This window comes from Trichosurus vulpecula, chromosome 2 (genome assembly GCF_011100635.1).
Source record: "Trichosurus vulpecula isolate mTriVul1 chromosome 2, mTriVul1.pri, whole genome shotgun sequence".
Taxonomy (NCBI): Eukaryota; Metazoa; Chordata; class Mammalia; order Diprotodontia; family Phalangeridae; genus Trichosurus; species Trichosurus vulpecula.
This window is the reverse complement of record NC_050574.1, coordinates 87,574,807-87,600,275: the sequence shown is the minus strand read 5'-3', so window position 1 is coordinate 87,600,275 and position 25,469 is coordinate 87,574,807. Positions and strand designations below refer to the sequence as shown.

The 25,469-nt window shown below is 38.8% G+C and overlaps 1 protein-coding gene across 1 annotated transcript; it reads left to right on the top strand.

Annotated features, from left to right (window-relative positions):
• The first annotated feature begins 8,739 nt into the window (after positions 1–8,739).
• On the top strand, positions 8,740–9,687 carry LOC118839811 (putative olfactory receptor 52P1). The gene has a single exon (XM_036747327.1). It carries the CDS (start codon positions 8,740–8,742, stop codon positions 9,685–9,687), a length of 948 nt encoding a protein of 315 aa, XP_036603222.1.
• Positions 9,688–25,469: the final 15,782 nt, after the last annotated feature.

The following is a 25,469-nucleotide window of genomic DNA, read 5'->3' as shown; positions in this document are numbered from 1 at the left end:
ATCCCCTTTTATAAGTATGTATAATCAAGCATGACAAATTCTTGCATTGGCCATGTCATAGAACAACAACAAGGCTCAGTCTGTACTCTGAGACAATCACCTCTCTGTTTGGAAGTACATTGTATATTTCTTCATGAGTCTTCTGGAAACATCATTGTGTTGATCATTGTTCTTTTACATGTATACACATATATACATATATATGCATATATGCGTGTATCCCAATTACATGTAAAAACAATTTTTAACATTCTTTTAAAAAAATTCAAGTTCTAAATTCTCCCTCTCCCTCCTCTTCCATGTATCAATTAGGGAATTACTCATATTCTTATAAATTTGACTCAGTTCTCTATATGATGATAGTTCTTTCAAAGTTATTTATCCTTATGCTATTGCTGTTATTGTAATTGTTCTCCTGGTTCTGCTCATATCACTCTCCATCAGTTCATACAAGCTTTCCCAGGTTTTTCTGAAATGATCTCCTTCACCATTTCTTATAGCACAAAGTATCCTATCACATTCATATACCATAACTTGTTTAATCCTTCCCCAATTCATGGGCACCTCCTCAGTGCACGATTTTTTCCACCACAAAAAGATCTGCTATAAGTATTTTTGTATATATGAAGACATTTCCTATGTTAAAAAATGGGGGATATCATTATGTCTAGCAGTGGTACTGCTGGGGTATGCGCATTTTATTTGCTTTGGGGGTATAGTTCCAAATTGCTTTGCAGAATGGCTGTACCAGTTCGCAGCTCCACCAACAGTTTATTAATATACCTGTCACCCTACAACCCCTCCAGAATTTATTATTTTCCTTTTGTTGTTCAGTTTTGCTTACCTGATTAATGGAGGTAGAAACTCAGAGTTATTTTCAATTGCATTTCTATAATCATTAGTGATTTTGAACATTTTTATATAGCAATTAATAATGTGGATTTCTTACTCCACAAACTGTCTGTTAGTATCCTTTTACTATTTATCAATTGGGGAATAGCTCTTATCCTTTTTTAACCAGTTGCCTACATATCTCTGAAATGAGACATTTATTAGAGAAACTTGCTATTAAGATTTTTCCCATTTGAGAGGATTCTTGGAAGATGGTGGAATAGGTAAAAAAAAATTCTGAGCTCTCAAGATTGTCTCCCACAAAAGAGAAAAAGCAGTATTTTCGTGGGAACAAAGTGCCAGTAAAAATAAATAAGATTAGGGGCACAAAAAGGGTCTTTGGGGAGCAATTGGAGAAGATCAGAAGAAAAACCCCAGAAAGAAGTTTGTTTCCTGTGAAGAGTAAATATCTCCAGGCTAGTGTCTGCTTTAACAACAAATGGCATTGTTGGGTTAGGAAGCCACCTCTACATCAGCCACTGGAACTTTCACCCCCGGGATAGTGAGGGGTGTTGGGCATCTGAACCTGGGAAGATTGAGGGAATCTCTGCTGACAAGGAATGCCAGACCCAGCTGTGCTGGGGAGAGCAGCAAGTAGAGGGGGTGAGAAGGAACCAGCACACACCTGGTGAGTGTAGAAGCACTGGGGCAGAATGTTCCTGGCTGTGGGCAGAGGAGGCTGGAAATTTGGCTTTTGTTGCAGGCTAGGGAGAGAGCTGAGATCTGGGGCAAGAGGCACCATCCCCCATACACCAGGGCTAGAGGTGATTACAAAAATTAAGCTATTACTACAAAAAATGCACAGGCAAAGGAGAAAGAATCCAACCATAGAAAGTTAATATGGGAATAGAGAAGACAGGGTTTCATCTTCAGAGGAGGATTTTGAAGCAAAGAAACCCTTTTCTACCCCAAAGAGTAACATGAAACAGTCATCTGCCCCAAAAGTATTTATATAGGAACTTAGAAAGAATTTAAAAATCAAATGAGAGAGGAGGAAAAACTAATAAAAAAGAATAATCCAAGAAAACAAGATTTTGTAGAGAAAGCCAACCAATTAGAAAAGGAGATCCAGAATCTTAAGGAAGAAAATGACACCTCAAAAATTAGAATTGGGTAATATGAAACCAGCAATGTTATTAAGTGATCAATAAGTAATTAAACAAATATAAAGAATGAAAATACAGAAGAGAAAGTGAAACATCTCCTAAGAGAATAACTAATCTGGAGAACAGATCAAGAAGAGGAAACATAAGAATAATCAGACTATCTGAAAGTTGTGATAAAAAGAATCTTGATACAATAATACAAGAAATAATTAAAGAAAACTGTTCTGAAGCATTAGAACAAGGGGGGCGGAGTAGAAAAATCCATCAAACACCACCTAAAAGAGATCCTATGAGGAAAACTCATGGGAATATTCTATTCAAATTCCAAAACCCCCAGCTCATGGATAAAATATTAAGAGCAACAAAAATCAATTTAAATATGATGGTGCCACAATTAAAATCACACAAGACTTAGTAGTGGAGACTCTAAAGGACCACTGGTCTTGGAACAGTCTGTACGAAAGAGAAAAAGAATTGGGGGTCAGGCTGAAAATATCATACCCAGTAAAGTTAAGCATAATCCTGAATGAAAAAAAAATAGACATTTAATCAACTTTCAGACTTCTAAGACTTTGTTAAAAAAAGTAACCTGAACTTAATAAAATATTTGATAAACAAGAGCCAAGAGAAAGATAAGGTACACACTAAAGAGTACTTACAAGGGATTCAATAATGACAGACCTCTTGCTTTTTGTATATGTTAAAATGTACATATCTAAGATGGTCATTAGTAATTGGGTAGTTTGTAAGAAAGGCTTGGGTAGACCTGAGTATGATATGACTTTAAAAAGTGAAACCATCTAGAAACAGTTAAAAAGAGTAATCATTTTATACCAGTGAGATGCAAGAGGAAGAATCAATACAGAGGAATGAGATGGAGGAGGAGGGCTAGTAGTTCTGGTAACCTACTTTCATTGGGAATGGGTTTAAGATGAAACTATATATGTATATATATATATGTATGTATGTATGTATGTACATATATATATATATATATCTAGAAGAGTATAGGAGTCTTCTGAATTCAGAAGAAATAAAATACTAAGGGGATAAGGAGTGGGAGAGGACAAGGGAGGGATAATTAGAGGGGAGGGAGAGGGAATAGGATAAAGGGGGATATAGAAAGGCGCTCAGATCATTGGAAATGGGAGGATAAGGAAGGCATCTCTGGAGGGCAGGGTAAAGGAACAGACTATGGGGGGATACAGAAGGGCATTTAGATTTATGGGAATGGGAGGATAGGGGATGGATCCTTGGAGAGGTGTAGGTTAAGTAATAAAAGGGCAAGGTAGCAGGTAGAAGTAAAGTAGAAGAGTCAGGAGGGATATGAAACAGGAGATATGCACAAACATAATAACAAAATCAATTTGTTAGGGAAAGTATATGTCTATATATGTATGTATATATGTATATGTGTATGTATATATCTATATTTGCATAGTAATATATCCACACTTAATTGTATCCTTGGAGGGGAGGGAAAGAAAAGTGTAAAAAAGAACAAAATAAAAAGTGCACAGTAGAGAACAAAAGAAAACTTACAATGATGCAAAGAAAAGGACAACTCTCAACACAATGTGTAGTATTTATCATACAGTTTTTCTTGAAATGAAAATTAATCATGACATATTTTGAATCCTTATGTGTTGCTATGCACATGACATGCTTTTTTTTCTTTTCTTACTTTGTATTTAAGTTCCAATATTCAAGTTTATGATATGTTTTTTCTCTATTCTGTGTTTGTATTCTTGTGTTTGAGTCTAACATAAAACAAAAAAGTTTTTTCCCATTTACTTTCCACTTCTAACTTTAGCTACAGTGCTTTTATTTGTATAAAACTGTTTCATTTAATGTCATCAAAATTGTACATTTTACCTTCTGCAAGCCTCTATATCTCTTGTTTAGTTATAAACTTTTCCCCTGCATCTAAAGAACTGACAAGTAATTTCTTCCTTGCTTCTCTAATATGTTCGTGATATCACCTTTTATTGTCTAAATCATATACACATTTGGAGAGTGTCTTGGGATACGTTATAAGATGTTGGTGTAGACCTAGTTCTTGCCAGATTGCTTTCCAGCTTTCTCAACATTTTTTGTCAAATAGTGAAGCAATACCTGGGGTCTTTGGGTTTATCGAACACTAGTCTAGGTGATAGGGCTGCAACAACAAAAAAGATAAAATTTATGCTCTCAAGGGCCTTACATATTCCTGTGGGAAATAGCATGTACATAAGTATATGAAGAATATAAGGATAGGGATTGTATCTGTAATTTTATTTAAGTTGAACTACCAGATAACAAAAAACTCTTCTAAGATGTATGGTGGTACCTTATGTTCAACTTAGTCAAAGAATAGGGCCCTAAGAGATTATATCTCTTGACTGATGGAGTGACTGTATGGCTGAAGCTCTGGTAAGATTGCAAATCCCTTGTGTGTAGTAGAGAAAGTACATGAAGGAATAATACTTCATATTTCAAAGTATTTAATAATTTTTAACTTTGGATAAGTTACCTTTCTTCCCAAAATTTCAGTTTCCCCATTCATTTAAAGAAGGGTTTAGACTAGATCATTCCTCAGTTCTCATCCAGCTTTGTCATTCTACATTCATTCAGTTCTGGAAAGAGTGTTGATCATTCACTTCTTAACCATTCTAAACATCACCTCAATGTAGTAGGCATTATAGCCTTAAACCAGGACTCTGATATTCTATATCTCAGCTTCGTCAGTTAGTCAACATTCAGTTAGCATTTTTAATTGTCCCCTATGTACCAGGCACTGTGCTAAACATTGGGGATATAATTATCCAACTCAATTCTAGACAAAATGGGAAGAGCTTTCTTGGCTCTGCACTTCTTGGACTTTCATGTCTTCTTTACTAAATCTTCCTTTTCTTCTAATTCTTTGGCATTGCCTTTGTGACATGGGAAGACTTTTTGCAGTCTTTTGGCAGAGTGGCTCTACCTGTCCCATTAGAAATGCCACTATGACCCCAGGAGATTAACATCTGGTAGATCTTTCGGACTTAGCTGTAGTGCTCACCACTTTAGTCAGGAAGTGGCATCCTGTTTATGAAATGGATGGTCATAGAAAACTACTTCCCAACTACTTTAATAATGGGGTGAGGGAGAGACTGTGAAGAGTATGGAAATTTTGGCTGAAGTTTTCCATGTGGAACATGGCTGACATGATGAGCAGCTTCAGAAGCTGATGCTTCATTGCTTGGAAGGAAAGGGGCAAATATTTATTAAGCACCTACTATGTTCCAGGCATTTGTAAAAATACTAATATTATCACATTTGAAGAGACTCAGTTTGAGGCAAGAGGCTTCTTGTGTTTAAAATTACTTTGAGTGAAGGTAAGTAAAAGAAGCAACACAAGGAGGAGGAAAAAAATAGAAATATTTCCAAATAAGTGGCAGTCAAACCAGAGAACAAGTGAGTCATGCCTCTAGATAAAAGATTTGGGTACATGACATAGTAGTCAGTTGTTGGCTTTTTCACAGCTATATGTTCTGGATTTCTCACTGTGGACAGGATCCAAACTACTTCCTCTCAATTATACCCACACAAATGAAAGGGACACATGTGAAATCATCTCTAAGGTTCCTCCCAGTTCAAAATCTCTTATGCCATGATTCCCTGAAGTTCACAGACAAGGACCTCAGGTCTCAGCATAAATGTTTAAAGCCTAATAACCCTCTTTCCATTTAGAGAAACAAGCATCAGGTGCTATGCTGCTTAGCCCATACAGTAGCAATCTAATTGAATCAGGATGTACAGTTTAGAAATCATTTGCCCTTCTATTGTGTCATTACACCTTGAAGGGCAGGGCAAGGACAATCATCCCTATTATGTAGATGAAGTTGAGGCCTAGAGAAAGGAGTAACTTGCCTAGGATTGCTTAGGAGTCAATAGAAGAGCTAGCACTCATAACTAGGTGTCCTTATCTGCTTCCCCCTCCTCCACCCCTCCCTTCCAACTGTGTCTCTTCTCATATAATTTTACCTCTGCTTCAAGGGTTAAATTCCCTACGTGCTATTTGTGCCTCTTTCCCCAGACACAGAACTTAACAGAGATTTTTTTACCTCCCCATCCTACCTTGGAGAATTTCTTTTCCCAATGGAGCAGTCATTAGAGCAAGAGATAAATACCCTCTATATCCTAAGCCCTATAGGAAGAGGAGCCACAATGACTTTTATCATGTCCCCCAATCTTTGGTAAGTTGTGTCTATGTTGTGGGAAGAAGTCAGTTCTTTTGTGCACAATATGCAGTGGGTCCAGTTCTATGAGAGATACCTGGAGGGAATAATGAAGATGTCACAAGCTGAATCTTACATATCCCTTCATTCAATCCCACCAAACACCCCTGTGGTTTAGGTGATGCAGTGTCATCATCTTCATTTAACAGAAGAAGAGACAGGTCCAGAGATGTAGAGATGCTAGCTTGAGATGATACAGTTTGAAAGTGGTAGAGGATCCCTGGACTCATGGGGGGAAATGTAGTTAACACCTTGAATGCTGCAATCTTCTATTAACCTCTGTTGATTAGTACCCATGGAAACCAAGACCTATAGAATGTTCTTGACTCCAGAGACTGCTCACTTATGAGGCAGTTCTAAATTGTCCTGTGTGGAGGAGAAATCTGCTCCCTTTTATGTTATATCTCCAGAGCTACTTCTGACTCCCAGATTCTATGATTTCAGATTGAGAAAAGACTTTATTTCAATCTTACCCCTTAATTTTACAGGTGGGGAAACTAAGGCACAGAGAGGGAAGTATCTTTCCCAAGGTCATATAGTGATAAGTTGCAGAGTTTAGACTAGAATCTACCTGTCTTCTAACTCCCAACTCAGTGCTCTTTCCATGCTCTCTATAGCCAGTGTACAAATGCTCTCTAGAGTATTCCTGATAGGTTTTCTTTCAAATTCTTATTTAATATAGACAGTAGCAGTGAACTTACTGCCTCTCAAGGCACTCCCATTTTATTGTTGCGTGGTTGCAATTATACATTCTCAAGTTTTCCAGATACTAAATTTCTACAGGCTGAGGGAATACTGGGCTCAGATGTGATAACTTTAAGTTAACTCCAGATAGAATCCTGTAGCATATGGCTTTAGAATAAGACTAGGAGAACTCCAAGATAGACAATATTCAAGGAGAAAATGCTTAGTTATAATAACTTACATTGATCAGCCCTTTCTTCACAATAGCCCTTTGATGTAGGTAGTATAAGTGAAAATATTGATAATAGCGTGTGTGTGTGTGTGTGCACGTGCACCCACGTGCGCCCCTTTGAGGTTCGCAAAGCACTTTAGATGTATTATTTATTTTGATCTCCATAACAACTCTGGAGGTAGCCACTACTCTTATTCCCATTTAATGAGGGAGGAACTGAGGCTGAAAGAGGTTGCCTGAGGTTATACTATTATTCAAGTATTTGATGGGGAATTTGAACCAATGTGTCCTGATTCCAAGCCCAACACTGTTCATTACACGAGGAGTCCCGATAGCCCTATGCTCAGCACTTGGAAAGGTACATGCTTTACACAGGAGATGGTTTCTGTTCTCATAGAGCTTGCTAATTACTAGGGATACGTGACACATATATTGGTAATTGAAATGAAACAGTATCTGAGGGGTTTAAAAAGGTTCAGGCAAAGTACTTTGTGATATTCAAGGTGGAGAATTTTTTTTAACGAATAGTTGTATGGTTCAGGAAAGTCTTTTTTTAGGGAACTGCCATTTGAACTGAATTAAAAGGAATTGATAGGAATTCAGCGGGTGCAGGGGAAGGGGTAGAAGGTGATGGCATAAGGAGGTAGGGCATTTGAGGCAAAGGGAACATCATATTCAAAGGCAGAGATTTGAGGGCTTACAGGATACTTCAATGGGACAAAGAATACTCTGGCTGGAGCATAAAACATGGGGAGGGAAGAAATATAAAATAAAGCTAGAAAGGTAGCTTTTAGTTAAATTGTGGAGGGACTTAAATGCCAGACCAATAGGGAATCTTTGAAAGGCTTTGAGCAGAGGAGTGACTGATCAAAGGTCTGTTCAAACTCTGGGATTCTATCTGGCAACATATAAAGTCCCACTGGCCTTGGGTCTATACTAGGGTGGTAGCTATGGAAATCAGGAAGGAACAGATAAGAAAGATAGTCTGAGGGAAGAGCTGATAGGATCAGAACATGATTGGCCTTCAACTTTCAAATCTTTTTTATCAAGACTGTGCTCCAGCCTATCTAGCCCTTTGAACATGTGAATGATCTCAGACAGACAGAAAGACAGATGGACAGAAAACCAGAGGAGAGAGTAGGCAGGGGTCTAGTAGGAGACAAGGAGGATGAAGTAGATAACTTTTAAAACTTTGCTACTATAAAATAAAGTTAGAGATTGTCTTGTCCATCTCTCTGCCTCCAATACATGAGAGTACCTATATTAGACTAAAGGAAGGTAGGGAAGGCTCTTCTTCAGAGAAGGAGATTTTATTTTCTCCTTTCCGTTAGATCCTAGTACCTCACAACCTCACAACCTCACAATCTCTCTAATAGTTATTCTTAAGGCTTAATCTGAATCCCTTGCACTGTCTTTTCAGCCCCGTCTCTACAGAGATGACTCCCAGGTACCTCCTTTTCTCCATGGCACACTACCTGGAGCTCAGAGAAGGCCAGTGACATCCCCTGTCCTACCCGCATTTTACTGGAGGAACCAACCCCTTTCTTCCCCTTTCCTACACAGAGCCATGACACTTTACAACCACAGCCATGTTAGTCCTACCACCTTCATTCTGATGGGCATCCCAGGCCTGGAGGTCTCCCACTTCTGGATCGCGTTCCCGTTCTGCTCCATGTATGTCATGGCTGTCCTGGGTAACCTGGTTGTCCTGCTGGTAGTCTGGACAGAGCCAGGGCTGCACCAGCCTATGTACCTCTTCCTCTGCATGCTCTCTGCCATTGATTTGGTTCTCTGCACCTCCACAGTGCCCAGGCTCCTTGCTCTCTTCTGGGCAGGCACAGCTGAGATCACCTTTGGTGCCTGTGCTACACAGATGTTCTTCATTCACGGCTTCTCAGCTGTGGAGTCAGGCATCCTGCTGGCCATGGCCATTGATCGGTATGTGGCCATCTGTCGTCCTTTACGCTATGGTACCTTGTTGCCATTGGGGACTGTAGGCTGTATGGGTTTGGCTGCTGTATTCCGGGGCCTTGGGCTCATGACCCCACTAACCTGCCTCCTGGCAAGGCTGCATTACTGTGGCCAGGTGATTGCTCACTCTTACTGTGAGCACATGGCTGTGGTGAAGCTAGCATGTGATGACACACGTGCCAATAATGTGTATGGCATCACTGCAGCTACGCTGGTTGTGGGTACTGATTCCATCTGCATTGCACTCTCCTATGCTCTCATCCTGAGGGCAGTGCTAGCACTTTCCTCCAAGGAGGCACGAGCCAAGACCTTTGGGACTTGTGGTTCCCACCTTGGGGTCATCCTGCTTTTCTATACTCCGGGCCTTTTTTCTTTCTATACCCAGCGGTTTGGGCAACATGTACCACGCCATGTGCATATACTCCTGGCTGACCTGTACCTTGTGGTGCCCCCTATGCTGAACCCCATTATTTATGGCATGAAGACCAAACAGATCCGGGATGGAGCATTGCGGTTGCTACAGAAGGGCCCAGTTCAGGCCTAAAATCTGAACTCAGTGATCCTATCACTTCTCTGACCTCATTTTCCTGTTGTGAAAGTAATCACTACTCTCAGGAAAAGCCTTGAGATTCTCTGTCTATGGGGAAGTATGGCCCTATGCTAATGGAAAAAGATGTAGGCTTATACTCAGGGAACCTGTCCTTTGGCAGCCTGGGGGAAGAGTATGGTAATAGGACTCTGTCCTCATGGAGCTCTCAGTCTAATGAGGCACCATAGCCTTGGAAGAATGCCCATTTTAGACTCTGAGAGCCAAGACTGGACACATTCTCAGGGCATAGACAAAAAAGGAAATGGGCGAAAATGAAGATGATATATACAGGCTCATTGATGCCAAGGGAAAATAGCATGAAAGAGAGATCAGCTATAAAATGGGGGCAGAGGGTTGGATTATATGACTTCTAAGGCAATGCTATTAATTTCAAATATAAACAGATCCCTGAAGGGGCACATATTGACTGAGAAAACCAGAAATTAACATTATTTATGTATTATATTTTTATTTATTTTGTTTAAAGATTTCCCAATTCCATTTTAATCTTGTTTGAGCAAGAGTTTTGCTGACCGTGTGAGGTCTGCTGGCCCCAAGTGGCTGGTCCAAGTGGCTGGTAGGCCTTGGGTTTAACTCCCCTGTTGCAATGCATTTCCAGCTCTAACAATCTGAGTTTATATGTTTGTGAGTGAGGTGGAAAAAGGGAAGTTGATTAAGGAAGGCTACCTAGAAGAGGTGAGTTTTGAATCTGGTTTCCACAGAATAAAGCTTCCTATTACTTCTTTCTCTACTGTTATCTCTCTCTCTCTCTCTCTCTCTCTCTCTCTCTCTCTCTCTCTCTATCTTTTTGTGTGTGTGCGTGTGTGTGTGTGGGGGGCAGGGTTCAGTGGTATCCAGCTCTCTGTGACTTCATTTGGGGTTTCCTTGGTGAAGATACTGGAGTGGTTTGCCATTTCCTTCTCTGGTTCATTTTATAGATGAGCTGAGACAAACACAGTTAGTGATTTGCCTAGGGTCACACAGCTAGTAAATGTCTGAGACCAGATGCGAACTCAGGTTCTTCTGAATCTAGGCCCTCTTCCTCTAATAGCATAATAAGCTCATGTATCCTGAAGGGCCATTCTCCAAATAACCCCAGGAAGAAAAACTGAAGCCTGGGCATTCTATACATGAAATTTTGAGCTACCTCTCGGTCCTGGTCTCAGTTTCTTCACCTATGAAATAGGGGCAATGATATGGATCAGTCATCAACAACGTACTGCTTATTGCTGGGGAACAGGCCACTTCTCTCAGGAAGGTGACAGGTAACCATGTCAACCTTTGTCAACCTCACTAGATCTCAACACTAGGGGAATTTGCTCATTAAAGGAACATTGAAATGTGTCCTGTTGTAAAATGGACTGCTCCAAGTTTTGGGGATTCTAAGATTCTAAGACAGTGATTCTACTATTACATTTTGTATCTGGTCACATGGGCATACTTGCTTCACCCCGATTATATTGGGAAGGCTAGCTTATCCTCATTATGGATAATGCTTGCTAAAGATTTTAGACAGATATTACTAATTTTAAGGAAAATTATTCCTATGCTCTCTAGTGTTTTTATTAGGAATGGGCTCTTTATCTTGCCAAAAGTTTTTCCCACATCTATTGAGATAATCATATGATCTCTCTTGGTTTTGTTATTGATACAGTCAATTATGCTAATAGTTTTCCTAATATTGAACTATCCCTGCATTCCTGCAATAAATCACACTTGGTTATAGTGTATGATCTTTGTGATATATTGCTGTAATCTTTTCAGTGTTTTATTATCAATATTCATTAGGGAAATTGGTGTATAGTTTTCTTTCTTTGTTTATACTCTTCCTGGTTCAGGTATCAGCACCATGTTCATGTCATAAAAGAAATTTGGTAGAACTCCTTGTTTGACTATTTTTTCAAATAGTTTATATAATATTGCAACTAATTGTTCTTTAACTGTTTGACTGAATTCACTTGTGAATCCATCTGGCTCTGGGCATTTTTTCTTAGGGAGTTCATTAATGGCTTGTTCAATTCTTTATCAAAGACGGAATTATTTAAGTATTCTATTTTCTCTTGTGTTAATTTGGGGAATTTATATTTTTGCAAATATTTGTCCATTTTGCTTAGATTGTCAGAAGTATTGGCATATAATTGGATTAAATTGCTCAATAATTGCTTTAATTTCCTCTTCATTGATGATTAATTCACTCTTCATTTTTGATACTGTTAATTTGGTTTTCTTTATACTTTTAAAAAAATCCAATGAACCAATGATTTATCTATTTAATTGTTTTTTTCCATAAAACTAGCTCACAGCTTTGTCTAGTATTTCAATGGTTTTCTTAATTTTGTTTTAATTAATCTCTCCTTTGGTTTTCAGGATTTCTGATTTGGTGTTTAATTGGAGATTTTTAATTCGTTCTTTGTTTTAGATTTTTTTTTTAAATTTTCACATTCACTTCATTGATCTACTCTTGCCATATTTTACTGCTGTAAGTGTTTAGAGATATAAAATTTCCACTAAGTACTGCTTTGGCTGCATCCCATAAATTTTGGTATATTGTCTCATTGTTGTCATTCACTTTAATGAAATTATTCATTATTTCATTTATTCTTTGACCCTCTTATTTTTTGAATTAGATTATTTACTTTCCAAATTATTTTAATCTATCTTTCTAAGCTTTTTATTGAATGTAATTTTATTGCATTATGATCTGAAAAGAATACATTTAATATTTCTGTTTTTCTGCACTTGATTGTGAGGTTTTTATGCCCAAATAGATGATCAGTTTTTGTGTAGGTGCTATGTACTGCTGAGAAAAGGCATATTCCTTTCAGTCCTATTCAATTTTCTTCAGAGCTCTATCATATTTAAATTTTCTAAAATTCTATTCACTTCCTTAACTTTTTTCTTTTCCTTTTTTGTTAGATTTCTCTAGTTCTAAGAGAGGAAAGTTGGGGTCCTCCATTAGTACAGCTTTTCTGTCTATTTCCTCCTATAACTCATTTAACTTATCTTTTTACAAAATTGGATGCTATACCATTTGGTACATATATGTTTAGTATTGATATTACTTCAATGTCTATGGTATCTTTTTGTTGTATTTTTTTTGAAGGGCGGAAGGCAGGGCAATTGGGGTTAAGTGACTTGCTCAAGGTCACACAGCTAGTAAGTGTGCCAAGTGTCTGGGGCCAGATTTGAACTCAGATCCTCCCGAACTCCAGGACTGGTGCTCTACTCACTGTACCACCTAGCTGCCCGCATCTATAGTATCTTTTAACGAGATGTAGTTTCCTTTTTTATCTCTTTTAATCAGATCTATTTTTGGTTTTGCTTTGTCTGAGATCATGATTGCTACCCTGCTTCTGTTTTTTTTTTTTTTTTACTTCAGCTGAAGCATAATAGATTCTGCTCCAGCCCCTTACCTTTATTCTGTGTGTGTCTTCCACTTCAAATGTGTTTCTTGTAAACAACATATTGCAGGATTTTGGGTTTTAATCGACTCTGCTATCTGCTTCCATTTCATGGGTGAGTTCATCCCATTCACCTTCATGGTTATGATTACTAACTGTATTTCCCTCCAATCTTATTTCCTATGTTTATCCTTCCCTCTGTCTCTTTGTCTCTGTCTCTCTGTCTCTCTCTCTGTCTCTCCTTTCACCTTGTCCCTCCTCACCAGTGTATTACTTTTAACCTCCTCCAATCTGCCATCTCTTCTATCAGTCCCCCACTTCTCTAACCCATTTGCCATTCTACTTTTCTTTTTCTTTCTTTTTTTAGGGAAATAGGAGATTGGGTTTAAATGACTTTCCCAGGGTCACACACATAGTAGCTGTCTGAGACCATATTTGAACTCAAGTTCCTCAGATTCCAGGGCCAGTGCTTTATTCACCAGGCCATCTTTTTGTTCCTCTACTTTTCTTTATGGTAAAATAGATTTCTATACCCAACTGAGTGTATATGTTATTCCATCTTTGAGCTAATTCTGATGAGAGTAAGGCTCAAGAAATGCACATACCTGCATATTCCCCTCCACTTTAATAAATCTTTCCTCCCTCTTTATATGAGATAATTTACCACATTCTACCTCTCCCTTCCCTCTTCTTCCAGTGGAATCTTCTTTTTCACCCCTTAATTTTGTTTTTGTTCTTTTTGGATATCATTTCATGAAAGTCAACTTATATCCATGCCCTTTTTCTATGTATGATCCTTCTAACTGCCTTAATAGTGATAAAGTTCTTATGAGTTAGAAGTATCACCTTTCTATATTTGTATGTAAATAGTTTAGCCTTATTAAATCCAGTATATTTTCTTTCCTGTTTAACTTTTAATGATTCTTTTCATTCTTTTATTTAAAAATACAATTTTCTGTTCAGCTTTAGTCTTTTATCAGGAATGCTTGAAAGTCTTCTATTTTGCCGAATGTCCATTTTTCCCCTGAAGCATTATACTCAGTTTCTCTAGGCAGGTGATTCTTGGTTGTTATCTTAGCTCCTTTGCCTTCTGGAATATCATATTCCAAGCCTTCTGTTACTTTTAAGTAGAGACCACTAAATCCTTTGTAATCCTGATTGTGGCTCTCCATGATATTTGAATTGTTTCTTTTTGGCTGCTTGCAATATTATCTCCTTGACCTGGGCTACAATATTACTGGGAGTTTTTGTTTTGGTATCTCTTTCAGGAGGTGATTGGTGGATTCTTTCAATTTTAATTTTACCTTCTGGTTCTGGGATATCAGGACAATTTTCCTTGATAATTTCTTCAAGAACAAATGTCTAGGGTGTTTTTTTTATTATGGCTTTCAGGTAGTCCAATAATTCATATGTTATCTCTCCTGGATCTATTTCCCAGATAATTATCTTTCCAGTGAAATATTTTACATTTTCTTCCATTTTCCATCAATTTTATTTATTGATCTTGATATCTCATGGAGTTATTAGCTTCCATTTGCCCAATTATAATTTTTAAGTTTTTTAGTGAGTTTTTGTACCTCCTTTTACATTTGGCAAATTCTAGCTTTTAAGGAGTTGTTTACTTCAGTGAATTTTTGTACAGCTCTTTTTATTTTTTTGTGATTCTTTTACTGAGCTGTTGACTCCTTTTTCGTGTTTCTCTTGCATCACTCTCATTTTTTCCAAATTTTACTTCCATCTCTTTTATTTGATTTTTAAAATCCTTTTTTTGAGTTCTTCCAGGTGTTTTTTTTTTGGGGGGGGAGGTGCTAATACCAAATCACATTTCTCTTTGTGGCTTCATGTGTAGCTATTTTGACATTGTCATCTTTTGAGTTTGTGCTTTAATTTTCCCTGTTACCACGGTAACTTTCTATGGTCAGATTCTTTTTTGTTTTTTTTTTTTCCCTTCATTTTTCAAGCCTATTTCATGATTTTAAAATTTTTGTGTTAAAGCTAGGCTCTGTTCCTGGTATGGAGGGGGCACTCTCCCAAGCTTCTTGCACTGGGGTTCTGGGGCCTGGTTACTGGTCTGATGTACTAGGGCCACAGGGTGTCTGCTGATCTGTGCCAGGGACTCAGCACCTCATTACTAGTTTGCTGGAGTGCAGCCTGCTGCTGATTTACCCAGAAACTGCCTGCACTGAACTGCACTCCTCTTTCACCCAATTGATATGGAGCTTTCCTTCAAACCTTCTATATTGTTTGGCTGGAAAAGTGCTTCACTCTGACTTTTTATTGGTTCTGCTATTAGAGAATTAATTTTCGGGCATGATTTTATGGTTGTTTGGAGGTGATTTTTGGAAAATTCAGGCAAGTTCCTGCCTTACTCTGCCATCTTGACCTTTCTTCACTCTCTTCAATGACTCAAATTAGTGCCTCATCATCCTTATCAATATTAAAAACTCATGAACTTCCCTTTTAGGTATAAACCTAAAAGATTTTATTGATTAATATCATAGTTTCCCAAGTTATTCAATATATTGTTGTGTGAGCTTTGAATTCTTAAGCCTAAAATGTTTACATGCAAATGAACTGAGGGGCCACAATTCCATATAGCATCAGTCATTCTTCATTTCTCAAACTACCCCTTAACATTCTATGACTGAAAATTACATTCGCTCACACTTGCATTTTTAAAATTTTTAGTAAAAAACAAATTCTTTTTTCTGGCCATTTTAGCCCTCAACCTTTTACATATGTGTAAGAGTCAGTATTTTTATATTCTTCCCAAGTTGATTTATTTCTTTATGCAAAAGTACTTTTGCCTGTCCTTTTTAGCCAACCTAACTGCTCACATTTTAGAGGGAGAAGCACGCTACATCATGATTGCCGATATAACATTCTGGACAGGTGGCCATGCAGCCTCTGTTTGAACACTTTCAGAGCCACAGAGCTCACTATCTACTAGGACATTGCTCCATTGTTGGACTGCAATGATTATTGGGCAATTCTTTCTTATGTTAATTAAAAGTCTGCCTCCTTGCAGCCTCTTCCCATTGGTCCTACCTTGTTCCTTCTGCAGTCACAGAGTATACCTCACTCTAGCACCCAACAGAATTTTCTCTTTCCCCCATTTCTTCAGTTGATTCTCATATGACATGATATCATTGTTTTGGTCATTGTTCTCTTGATACACTCCAATATCGTTCCCTAAATTTGTTACCCAGGATATCCTAAATGAGGTATAATTATGTTAGTCTATAAGCATTTACTAAGCACTTATTTTGTGCTGGGCATTGTGCTAAGCACTAGATATATGAAAAAAAGCAAAAAGAAACAAAAAAACAACCAATCCCTGATCTCAAGAATCTTACCATTGTACGGAATACCATGATACCTCATGCCTTTGAAGGAACTCACATTTTAGTGTGTGAGAGCCAAGACTGGACACATTCTCAGAGCTCACTGTCTAATGGGGTGCCATGATACCAACATACAAACAACTATATACAGAGAAGATATAGAGAGTTTATGTTGGAGACAGTCAACAGAAGGGAAGTATAGTGTTAAGGGGAGGGTGGGATTATCGCCTCCCAAAACTATGGTCAGCTAGGAATGCCAGTCTTTCTGACAACTTGTAAAGCCATGTCTCTTACATCTTATACTTGTATAACTAACCCTTTCAGTAACCCTGTTTCCCAGTCTGTGACCTGCTTAGTAGCCCTTTCAATGAACTCTCAGCATTTCCATCAGAGCCAAATCCTCACTCCACTCAATGACAATTCATGCCCTTAAATAAAACTCCATATCTACTTCAGTGAGCCACTCTCTTCATCAATATCTCTCTAGATTCATGAAGGAGACCCTTCCTTTGACTACCCTCTTCCCCCAGTGTGATGAGGTAAACAACTCTTTGCTGGATAAATTGGCACATATAGAGTTAATGATATCTTTGAGTATCTTAGAGTAGGCTTCCAGGTGCCCTAGGCCTCCAAACTATTTGGGGTTCTAGGCAAATGAAATACAATGCCTCATCCAATCATCTCATCTGCTTAGGCTATTTAACTGTGGGGGTGAGAGAAAAGTATTATGGTATCTTATTGCAGGAGCAATAACAGAAGGTATAGGTGAGGTTATTCAAAGAAAAGAAGGATGGTGGAGTATAAGAAAGAGCTCCAGGAAAAGGAAGCCCCAACTTTCCTGATTCTGTCTTTCATGATTCTGTCTCTGCTTTTTCTCTTCCATTTTTCTTAAGAGATAAAGGTCCAGATTTTTTATTTCAGGGCTTCCAGTTCTATACTCCTTTCCCTAACTTTGGGAATAAAGATGCTACTCTAGAGCCAGGGCTTGAACTTTTTTTTAATTAAGATTTTTTATTTTTCCTTTACAACACTCAGTTCCGCATGTTTCTGAGTTCCAAATTTTCTTTCCCTCCCTCCCCTCCCCCCCCAAGACAGCGTGGAATCCAATATATGTTCTACATATACCTTTGCATTGCACTTATTTACACTATAGTCAAATTGTAAAGAAGAATTATGACCAATGGAATGAATTATGAGAAAGAAGAAACAAAACCAAAAAAAGAGAGAAAAAGGAAAAAAGAGAGCAAATAGTTTGCCTCAATATGCATTCAGACTCCATAGTTCCTTCTCTAGCTGTAGATAGCTCTTTCCATCATGAGTCATTTGGAGTTGTCTTTGAACCTTGTTGCTGAGAAGAGCCAAATCTATCAAAGTTAGTCATCACCAAAGCATTATATCTGTGGTTGTGTGCAATGTTCTCCTGGTTCTGCTCTCCTCACTCAGTGTCATATCACATAGGTCAGGGCTGTCCAACCTTAGGTTATCTTAGGGCCACATTATAATAAAATAATTATTCAAGGGCCGCCCCCAGAATTAAAAATACGATACACTAATAGAAAGTGGAGGAACGTGGATCATCAATACGACAGGTGAAGGTATGAAGCGCAAACACAAACACAAAACAAAAAAGCGACAACACAACAGTATAAAGGTAGGTGCATACTGACTAGTCTGCATCATATAGACGGAAGGCATCCCATAGACAGATTGAAAATTCCATGTGGTATGTTCTGTCCATAATACTACTTAAGAACACCAAAGAAAATTAACATTGAGATTATTTATTAGTGATGGAATTTAAAAATTTAATATGCATTCCAAGCAAATTATTATTTTAATTTTTCGCTCATGAAAATTAAAACCCAGAGGTGGGCTGCATAAAATTGCACTGCAGGCAGCATGTGGCCTGCAGGCTGTATTTTGGACAGCCCTGATATAGGTCTTTCCAGGTTATTATGAAGTCTGTGTCTTCCCCATTTCTTATAGAACAATAGTATTCCATTACGTTCATATACAACAACTTGTTCAGCCATTCCCCAATTGACGGGCATCCCCTTGATTTCCAATTCTTTGCTACCGCAAAAAGAGCTGCTATAATTATTTTTGTGCATATAGGTCTCAGGGCCTGAACTTTTAAGAAAATAGGGAATGAGGGTTCCTGAAAGAAACTGTGACTCTATTCTTCATCTCCTACCAATCTTCCCCCAAGTGGAGTGGAAGGAAATGCCTTGGCAAGGGGAGAAGGTGTTTGGAAATTCATTTCTACTTGGTTGGACTTCAGAGCTCAGTTCCTCCTTATTTTCTTCAGTTGTGCTCTGAACTGTTGCCTAGGGGACAGGTGTTCATGTCTGATTCTGGCAGTTTCTTCCTGACCCTCTCCTTGTCTCCCCCACTCCCTCCATGGCCCCCATCCTCTATTAATCTCCAAATCATGCTTTGGCTTCGAGGCATCTCCAGTCTTCTTTCCTCCTTCTGGTCTTTCCCTCATCCTTTGTTTCCACATTTCTTGGAAGCTTTGCTTAGGTATTACTATTGTCTGTGCTTATGATGTGTCTTTTCCTTTACCCTTCCCTGCCTCTACATGAGTTGCGGGAGGTAGGTTTGCCCCTTTCTGCAAAGAGATCTTAGTCACCTTTAGTTTGGGTACTAGAGTAAGAGCTTTCCTTTTTCAGATAGTAGAGGAGTGCCCTAATAAGACTAATCCTTCCTCTCCAGGCTCCATTTAGAAAGAGTGTTGGGGTTGTGGGAACAACTCTAGGTTCTGTCTCCTTATTTATACAATTTAATAATTGCACTCTTAGGGGGCAGGAACTGTTTTTTTTTCTTTCTTTGTATCTCCAGGATTTAAAATGCCTGACATACAGTAGGCACTTAATAAATGTTTGTTGACTTATTCTGGGTACTTCTACACCCTAAATTTGGGTCTGCTCAACTTTTAATTTACCAAACAGTGATGTCAGGGTTCTTTCCCTGGGGTCATGGGGGGATACAAGTCTTTCATGGAGCTCAGACAAAAAGTCATAAAGTAGAGAAAGGCTAGTTGTTATAGGAAAGCTATGAATGGAGTGCTAGGATCTTGGTCTGGGGAGAGCAGTTGCCTTCACAGCTGATGGTAATTGGGCTAAACTTTGTAGAAAAAGTAGCACCTGATCTAGGCCTTAAAGGATGGAAAAGACTTCAGAAGGGTCAATAGGGCAATGTGTCCCAGGCACGAGGGACTAGAAGCACAGGAGGTAAAGAGTCAGGAACAGGCTGGATAGTTTTTTCAAAGAGTAAATAGTTTAGTTGGGCTAGCATGTTGGGTTTTGTGGGATGCTGGTGAGGGGTGGTTGGAGCTGGATTATCTAGGGTAGAACTAAGGAGTTAAGAGTAGGACATCAGTCTGAAATCAGCTGACCTGCTCCTTTGCTCCTTCTGGTTCTAGGTCAGAGGTGGGGACCCTGTAGCCTTCAGGCCTCATGTGGCCCTTCTAGGTCCTTAAATGTAGTCTTTTGACTGAACCCAAATTTTACAGAACAAACCTTTGTTCTAGGTTCTTTTAGAGGAAGAGATAAGGCTAGATTCATCTAGGTATGAGGAACTTCAGGTTTGGCTAATGAAAATGGGAAAACTGAAAATCTAAGCCAATTAAAAAAGAAGAATCTGACCAGAATGGCACGCCTGGTGTCTGTTCTTTCCCTACCTTTCCTCCAGAATGATATTTTCTAGTGCTGAATTATGGAGATTATAAATATGGTCACTGCAATTTTAAGAGTCAAAGAATATTTAGAAAAGCAGTCAGTCTGCTTGTCAAGGAGAGACTCACCAGGCTCAGGAGCAGCAGGTCTAGAAGAGGGGTAGTTAGCCCCCTCTGAAGACCCCTAACCATTGCATCTGAGAGCTGGCTAGGGGAATGGCCTGCTGGGTGTAGGGCAAGGTGCTGCTCTATCCCCAGTAGCAGGTCCAGTGCCCAAAACATAGCTGTTTAATAAATGCATTTGTTGAATCACAAAAAAAAGAATAAAAAGAAAGAAAAGCAGTCAGCACTGATGTTTCTGAAGTATCAGATATAGAAATGTATAAATATTTGAAATTCCCTCTCTCACATTAGGAGGTAAAGTGCAATCTTTAAGATCTAAAAGGAATTTATAGAGAATACAGAAGGTGGGGGGGCAGAGCCAAGATGGCAGCTGGAAAGCAGGGACTAGCATGAGCTCCCTGCCAAGTCCCTCCAAAAAACCTATGAAAAATGGCTCTGAACCAATTCTAGAACTACAGAACCCACAAAATAGCAGAGGGAAGCAGGGCTCCAGCCCAGGACAGCCTGGCTGGTTGCTGGGTGAGGTCTTTCATGCACGGAGCTGGGAGTGGAGCAGAGCCCAGCATGGGCCACAGACCAACCAGACCAGGAGCAGGGCAGAGTGGGCCCTAGTACCCTGAATCAATGAGCTGTGGCAGTTGCCAGACTTCTCAACCCACAAACACCAAAGACAACAGAGAAGAACTGCAGAACCCACAAAACAGTGGAGAGAAGCAGGGCTCTAGCCCAGGACAGCCTAGATGGTCTCTGGGTAAGGTCTATCCTGCACGGAGCTGGGAGTGGAGTGAAGCAGAGCCCAGCATGGGCCACAGACCAACCAGACCAGCAGTCAAGCGGAGTGTGCCCTAGCGCCCTGAATCAGTGAGCTGCAGCAGTTACCAGACTTCTCAACCCACAATTTCTCTGACCAAAGACAACAGAGAAAGTTAGTGGAAAAAGCTGCTGGGGACAGGGTGATAGAGTTCCCAGTTCAACCACCACCCCTGGGGCAGTGGAGGTGGGGCAGCTACAGAACTACAGCTGCAGTTGCTTCTGGCCCCAGGCCCACCTGGTGGGAAGAATTAAGTGGCGGATCAGAGCAGGAGTGCAAAGCCTGCTGAAGATCTAAGTCCAGTCTGGGTTGGGGGTTCTTGGGGAAGGAGGAGTGCTGGTGTGGCAGAGCTGGCGCATCCCCCCCAAGCTTGGAACATAGGACTCTTTACTCTACAAGCAGTCATACCCTGCTGAAAAACTCAAGGGTCAAGTAAGTTGGCTGGGACCATGGCCAGGCAGTGAAAATGCACCCAGATTCAGTATCAGACTTTGGAATCTTTCTTTGGTGATAAAGAAGACCAAAACATACAGCCAGAGGAAGTCAACAAAGTCAAAAAGCCTACACCAAAAGCCTTCAAGAAAAACACGAACTGATCTCAGGCCATGGAAGAGCTCAAAAAGGATTTGGAAAAGCAAGCTAGAGAAATAGAGGAAAAATTGGGAAGAAAAATGAGAAGGATGAGAGAAAACCGTGAAAAACGAGTCAATGACTTGCTAAAGGAGACCCCCCAAAATACTGGAAAACATACTGAAGAAAACAACACCTTAAAAAATAGACTAACTCAAATGGCAAAAGAGCTCCAAAAAGCCAATGAGGAGAAGAATGCCTTGAAAGGCAGAATTAGCCAAATGGAAAAGGAGGTCCAAAAGGCCACTAAAGAAAATACTACCCTAAAAGTTAGATTGGAGCAAGTGGAAGCTAGTGATTTTATGAGAAATCAAGATATTATAAAACAGAACCAAAGGAATGAAAAAGTGGAAGACAATGTCAAATATCTCATTGGAAAAACCACTGGCCTGGAAAATAGATCCAGGAGAGGTAATTTAAAAATTATTGGACTACCTAAAGCCATGATCAAAAAAAGAGCCTAGATATCATCTTTCAAGAAATAATCAAGGAGAACTGCCCTGATATTCAAGAGCCACAGGGCAAAATAGAAATTTAAAGAATCCACCGATAACCTTCTTAGTTTGATCCCAAAAAAAGAATACAGAAGGTGACACGATACTTCTTTCACAGATATAGGGAAACCTTATAAAGGAAAATTTCTGAGGAGTTTGTGAGGAACCGGCAAGAAGAGAATTATATTTGGGGAAGGACATTTCCCAGGATGACTAGAGAGAATCCAAAGAAGGGACTGATCTGGCTTATTTATTAAGAGTGAATATATAATTCTTGAGAAAAAATAAGTTTTTTGGCAAATTTTAGTTAGTTTCTGGAATGAGCTGAAGTCTCCTAATAAATGAAGCATTATTGATTTTTGAAGGTTCGAAGTGACTGGCAGTAAAATATTGTGAATAGCTAGCTATGTATGCCTTTGACTTATTATTGCTTTCATTTATTAACATATTGTTTATGAATTACTACAGTTTGGGAGAAGATAAAGATAACTAACTCCATTGCCAGCTTGGTGCAAGTTCTGCCCTGACACATTTGTTATGTGATCTTGAGAATGTGTCTTTTTTACCACATTTTCTTTTTATTTTAATTTTATTTTGTAAATTTTTTTTTATTTTTAGTTTATGACACTCAGTTCTACATAATTTTGATTTCCAGTTTTTCTTCCCTCTCTCCCCCCTCCTTCCCCAAGAAGGCATGGAATCCATTATATCTTCTACGTATAACTTTGCATTGAACTTGTTTACACACTAGTCAAGTTGTGAAGAAGAATTATGACCAACGGAATGAATCATGAGAAAGAAGAAACAGAACCAAAAAAAACCCCAAAAAATAAAAACAAAAGAGAGAAAAAAAGGGAAAAAAAGGCAAGCATAAAGTGTGCCTCAATCTGCATTCATACTTCGTAGTTCTTTCTCTGGATGTAGATAGCATTCTCCATTGTGAGTCTTTTGGAGTTGTCTTTACATCTTGTGTTGCTGAGAAGAACAAAGTCTATCAGAGTTAGTCCTCACAGAATCCATATATCTGTGGTTTGTATAATGTTCTCCTGGTTCTTCTCCGCTCACTCAGCATTATATGTGTAGGTTTTTCCAGGTTGTTATGAAGTCTGTAACATCCCCATTTCTTATAGCACAATAGTATTCCATTACCTAGAAAATAGATCCAGGAGAGATAATTTAAAAATTATTGGACTACCTGAAAGCCATGATCAAAAAAGAGCCTAGATATCATCTTTCAAGAAATTATCAAGGAGAACTGCCTTGATATTCTAGAGCCACAGGGCAAAATAGAAATTGAAAGAATCCATCGATTGCCTCCTCAAATAGATCCCAAAAAGAAATCTCCTAGGAATATTGTCGCCAGATTTCAGAGCTCCCAGATCAAGGAGAAAATATTGCAAGCAGCCAGAAAGAAACAATTTGAGTATTGTGAAAACACAATCAGAATAACCCAAGATCTGGCAGCTTCTACATTAAGAGATCGAAGGGTTTGGAATACGATATTCCGGAGGTCAATGGAGCTAGGATTAAAACCAAGAATCACCTATCCAGCAAAACTGAGTATCATGCTCCAAGGCAAAAATATGAATTTTCAATAAAATAGAGGACTTTCAAGCTTTCTCAGTGAAAAGACCAGAGCTGAATAGAAAATTTGACTTTGAAACACAAGAATCAAGAGAAGCATGAAAAGGTAGTCAAGAAAAAGAACCAGAAAAAAAAATTGCAAGGGACTTACTAAAGTATGGAAAGATGACGTGTATGATTCATGAGATCTCAGTATTAAGGTAGCTGAAGGGAATATGCATATATATATATATATATGTTTATGTATATATAAGTGAATGTGTATGTATGTATGTATATATGTGTGTATGTATATATATGTATATGTATACATATATATATATTTATATATATACATATATATGGGGAGAGAGAGAGAGAGAGAGAGAGAGAGAGAGAGAGAGAGAGAGAGAGAACGGGCACAGGGTGAGTTGAAGATGAAGGTAAGATATCTAAAAGAAATAAAATGAAATTAAGGGAAGAGAGAGGAATATATTGAGAGAGGGAGATAGGGAGAGATAGAATGGGGTGGATTATCTCGCATAAAGGTGGCAAGAGGAAGCAGTTCTGTGGGAGGAGGGGAGAGGGCAGGTGAGGGGGGAATGAGTGAATCTTGCTGTCATCAAATTTGGCCTGAGGAGGGAATGCCATACATACTCAATTGGGTATCTTACCCCACAGGAAAGAAGAGGGAAGAAGATAAAAAAGGGGGGGATGATGGAGGGGAGGGCAGATGGGGGTGGAGGTAATCAAAAACAAACACTTTGGAAAGGGGACAGGGTCAAGGGAGAAAATTCAATAAAGGGGGATGGGTTGGGAAGGAGCAAAATATAGTTAGTCTTTCACAACATGAGTATTGTGGAAGGGTTATACATAATGATACACAAGTGGCCTATGTTGAATTGCTTGACTTATTAGGGAGGGTGGGTGGGAAAGGAAGAGGGAGAGAATTTGGAACTCAAAGTTTTAAAAACAGATGTTCAAAAACAAACAAAAAAATAAAATCTGGATGCTGCTTGATTGTGAGGTTTTTAAAAATGTGATAAAATAGATACTTGAAAACTGTTTAATATTTATTTAATGGGACATATTTGTTTTAAAAAAGATAACAATAATAGTAAGTTTACTAAAATAAAGAGTATATTCTCATTTGAAAGTATTTGGCCACCACTTATAAAAATTCTGAAAATGCATAGGGTGGTTTAAAGATGTAACTTCAGTACATTAATATGAATCATCTATCAGGTATTTCCCATATGTCTGAGACCCACAATATGGTTGGTTTAATTTATAAGTAAAGGACAAATGAAGTACAACTTTTTGGGAAACATGAAAATAATATTCAAGCCCTAAACTATGATTAGTGAAATTTTGCTGTTTGAAGTGAAAACTCTTGGGAATATAACTTAACATTGTTTTCAGTTTTGAATACAGGGATGTTCATCTTATTTCTCACGAAGCCAATGGCAGAAAATGGCACATACTACATACAGTCTGAGAACTGTCATCATTGGATATCTTCCCTGGGAAAAATTGAGCGGATGATGTTTGCATGGAGGAGCCTTTTGATTCAGTATCCCCATTGTGCTTTTTCCTTTGTGAATAGGAAATTTCTCTACCTGGTTAATTCTGATCCTGGCTTTTGATACCCTGGCTTTTGATAACTATATGATTGGCAGTCAGATATGACTCAGG

What these genes read in the sequence shown, in the direction of transcription:
- LOC118839811 (XM_036747327.1), top strand. Translation starts at nt 8,740, where the DNA reads ATGACACTTTACAACCACAGCCATGTTAGTCCTACCACCTTCATTCTG.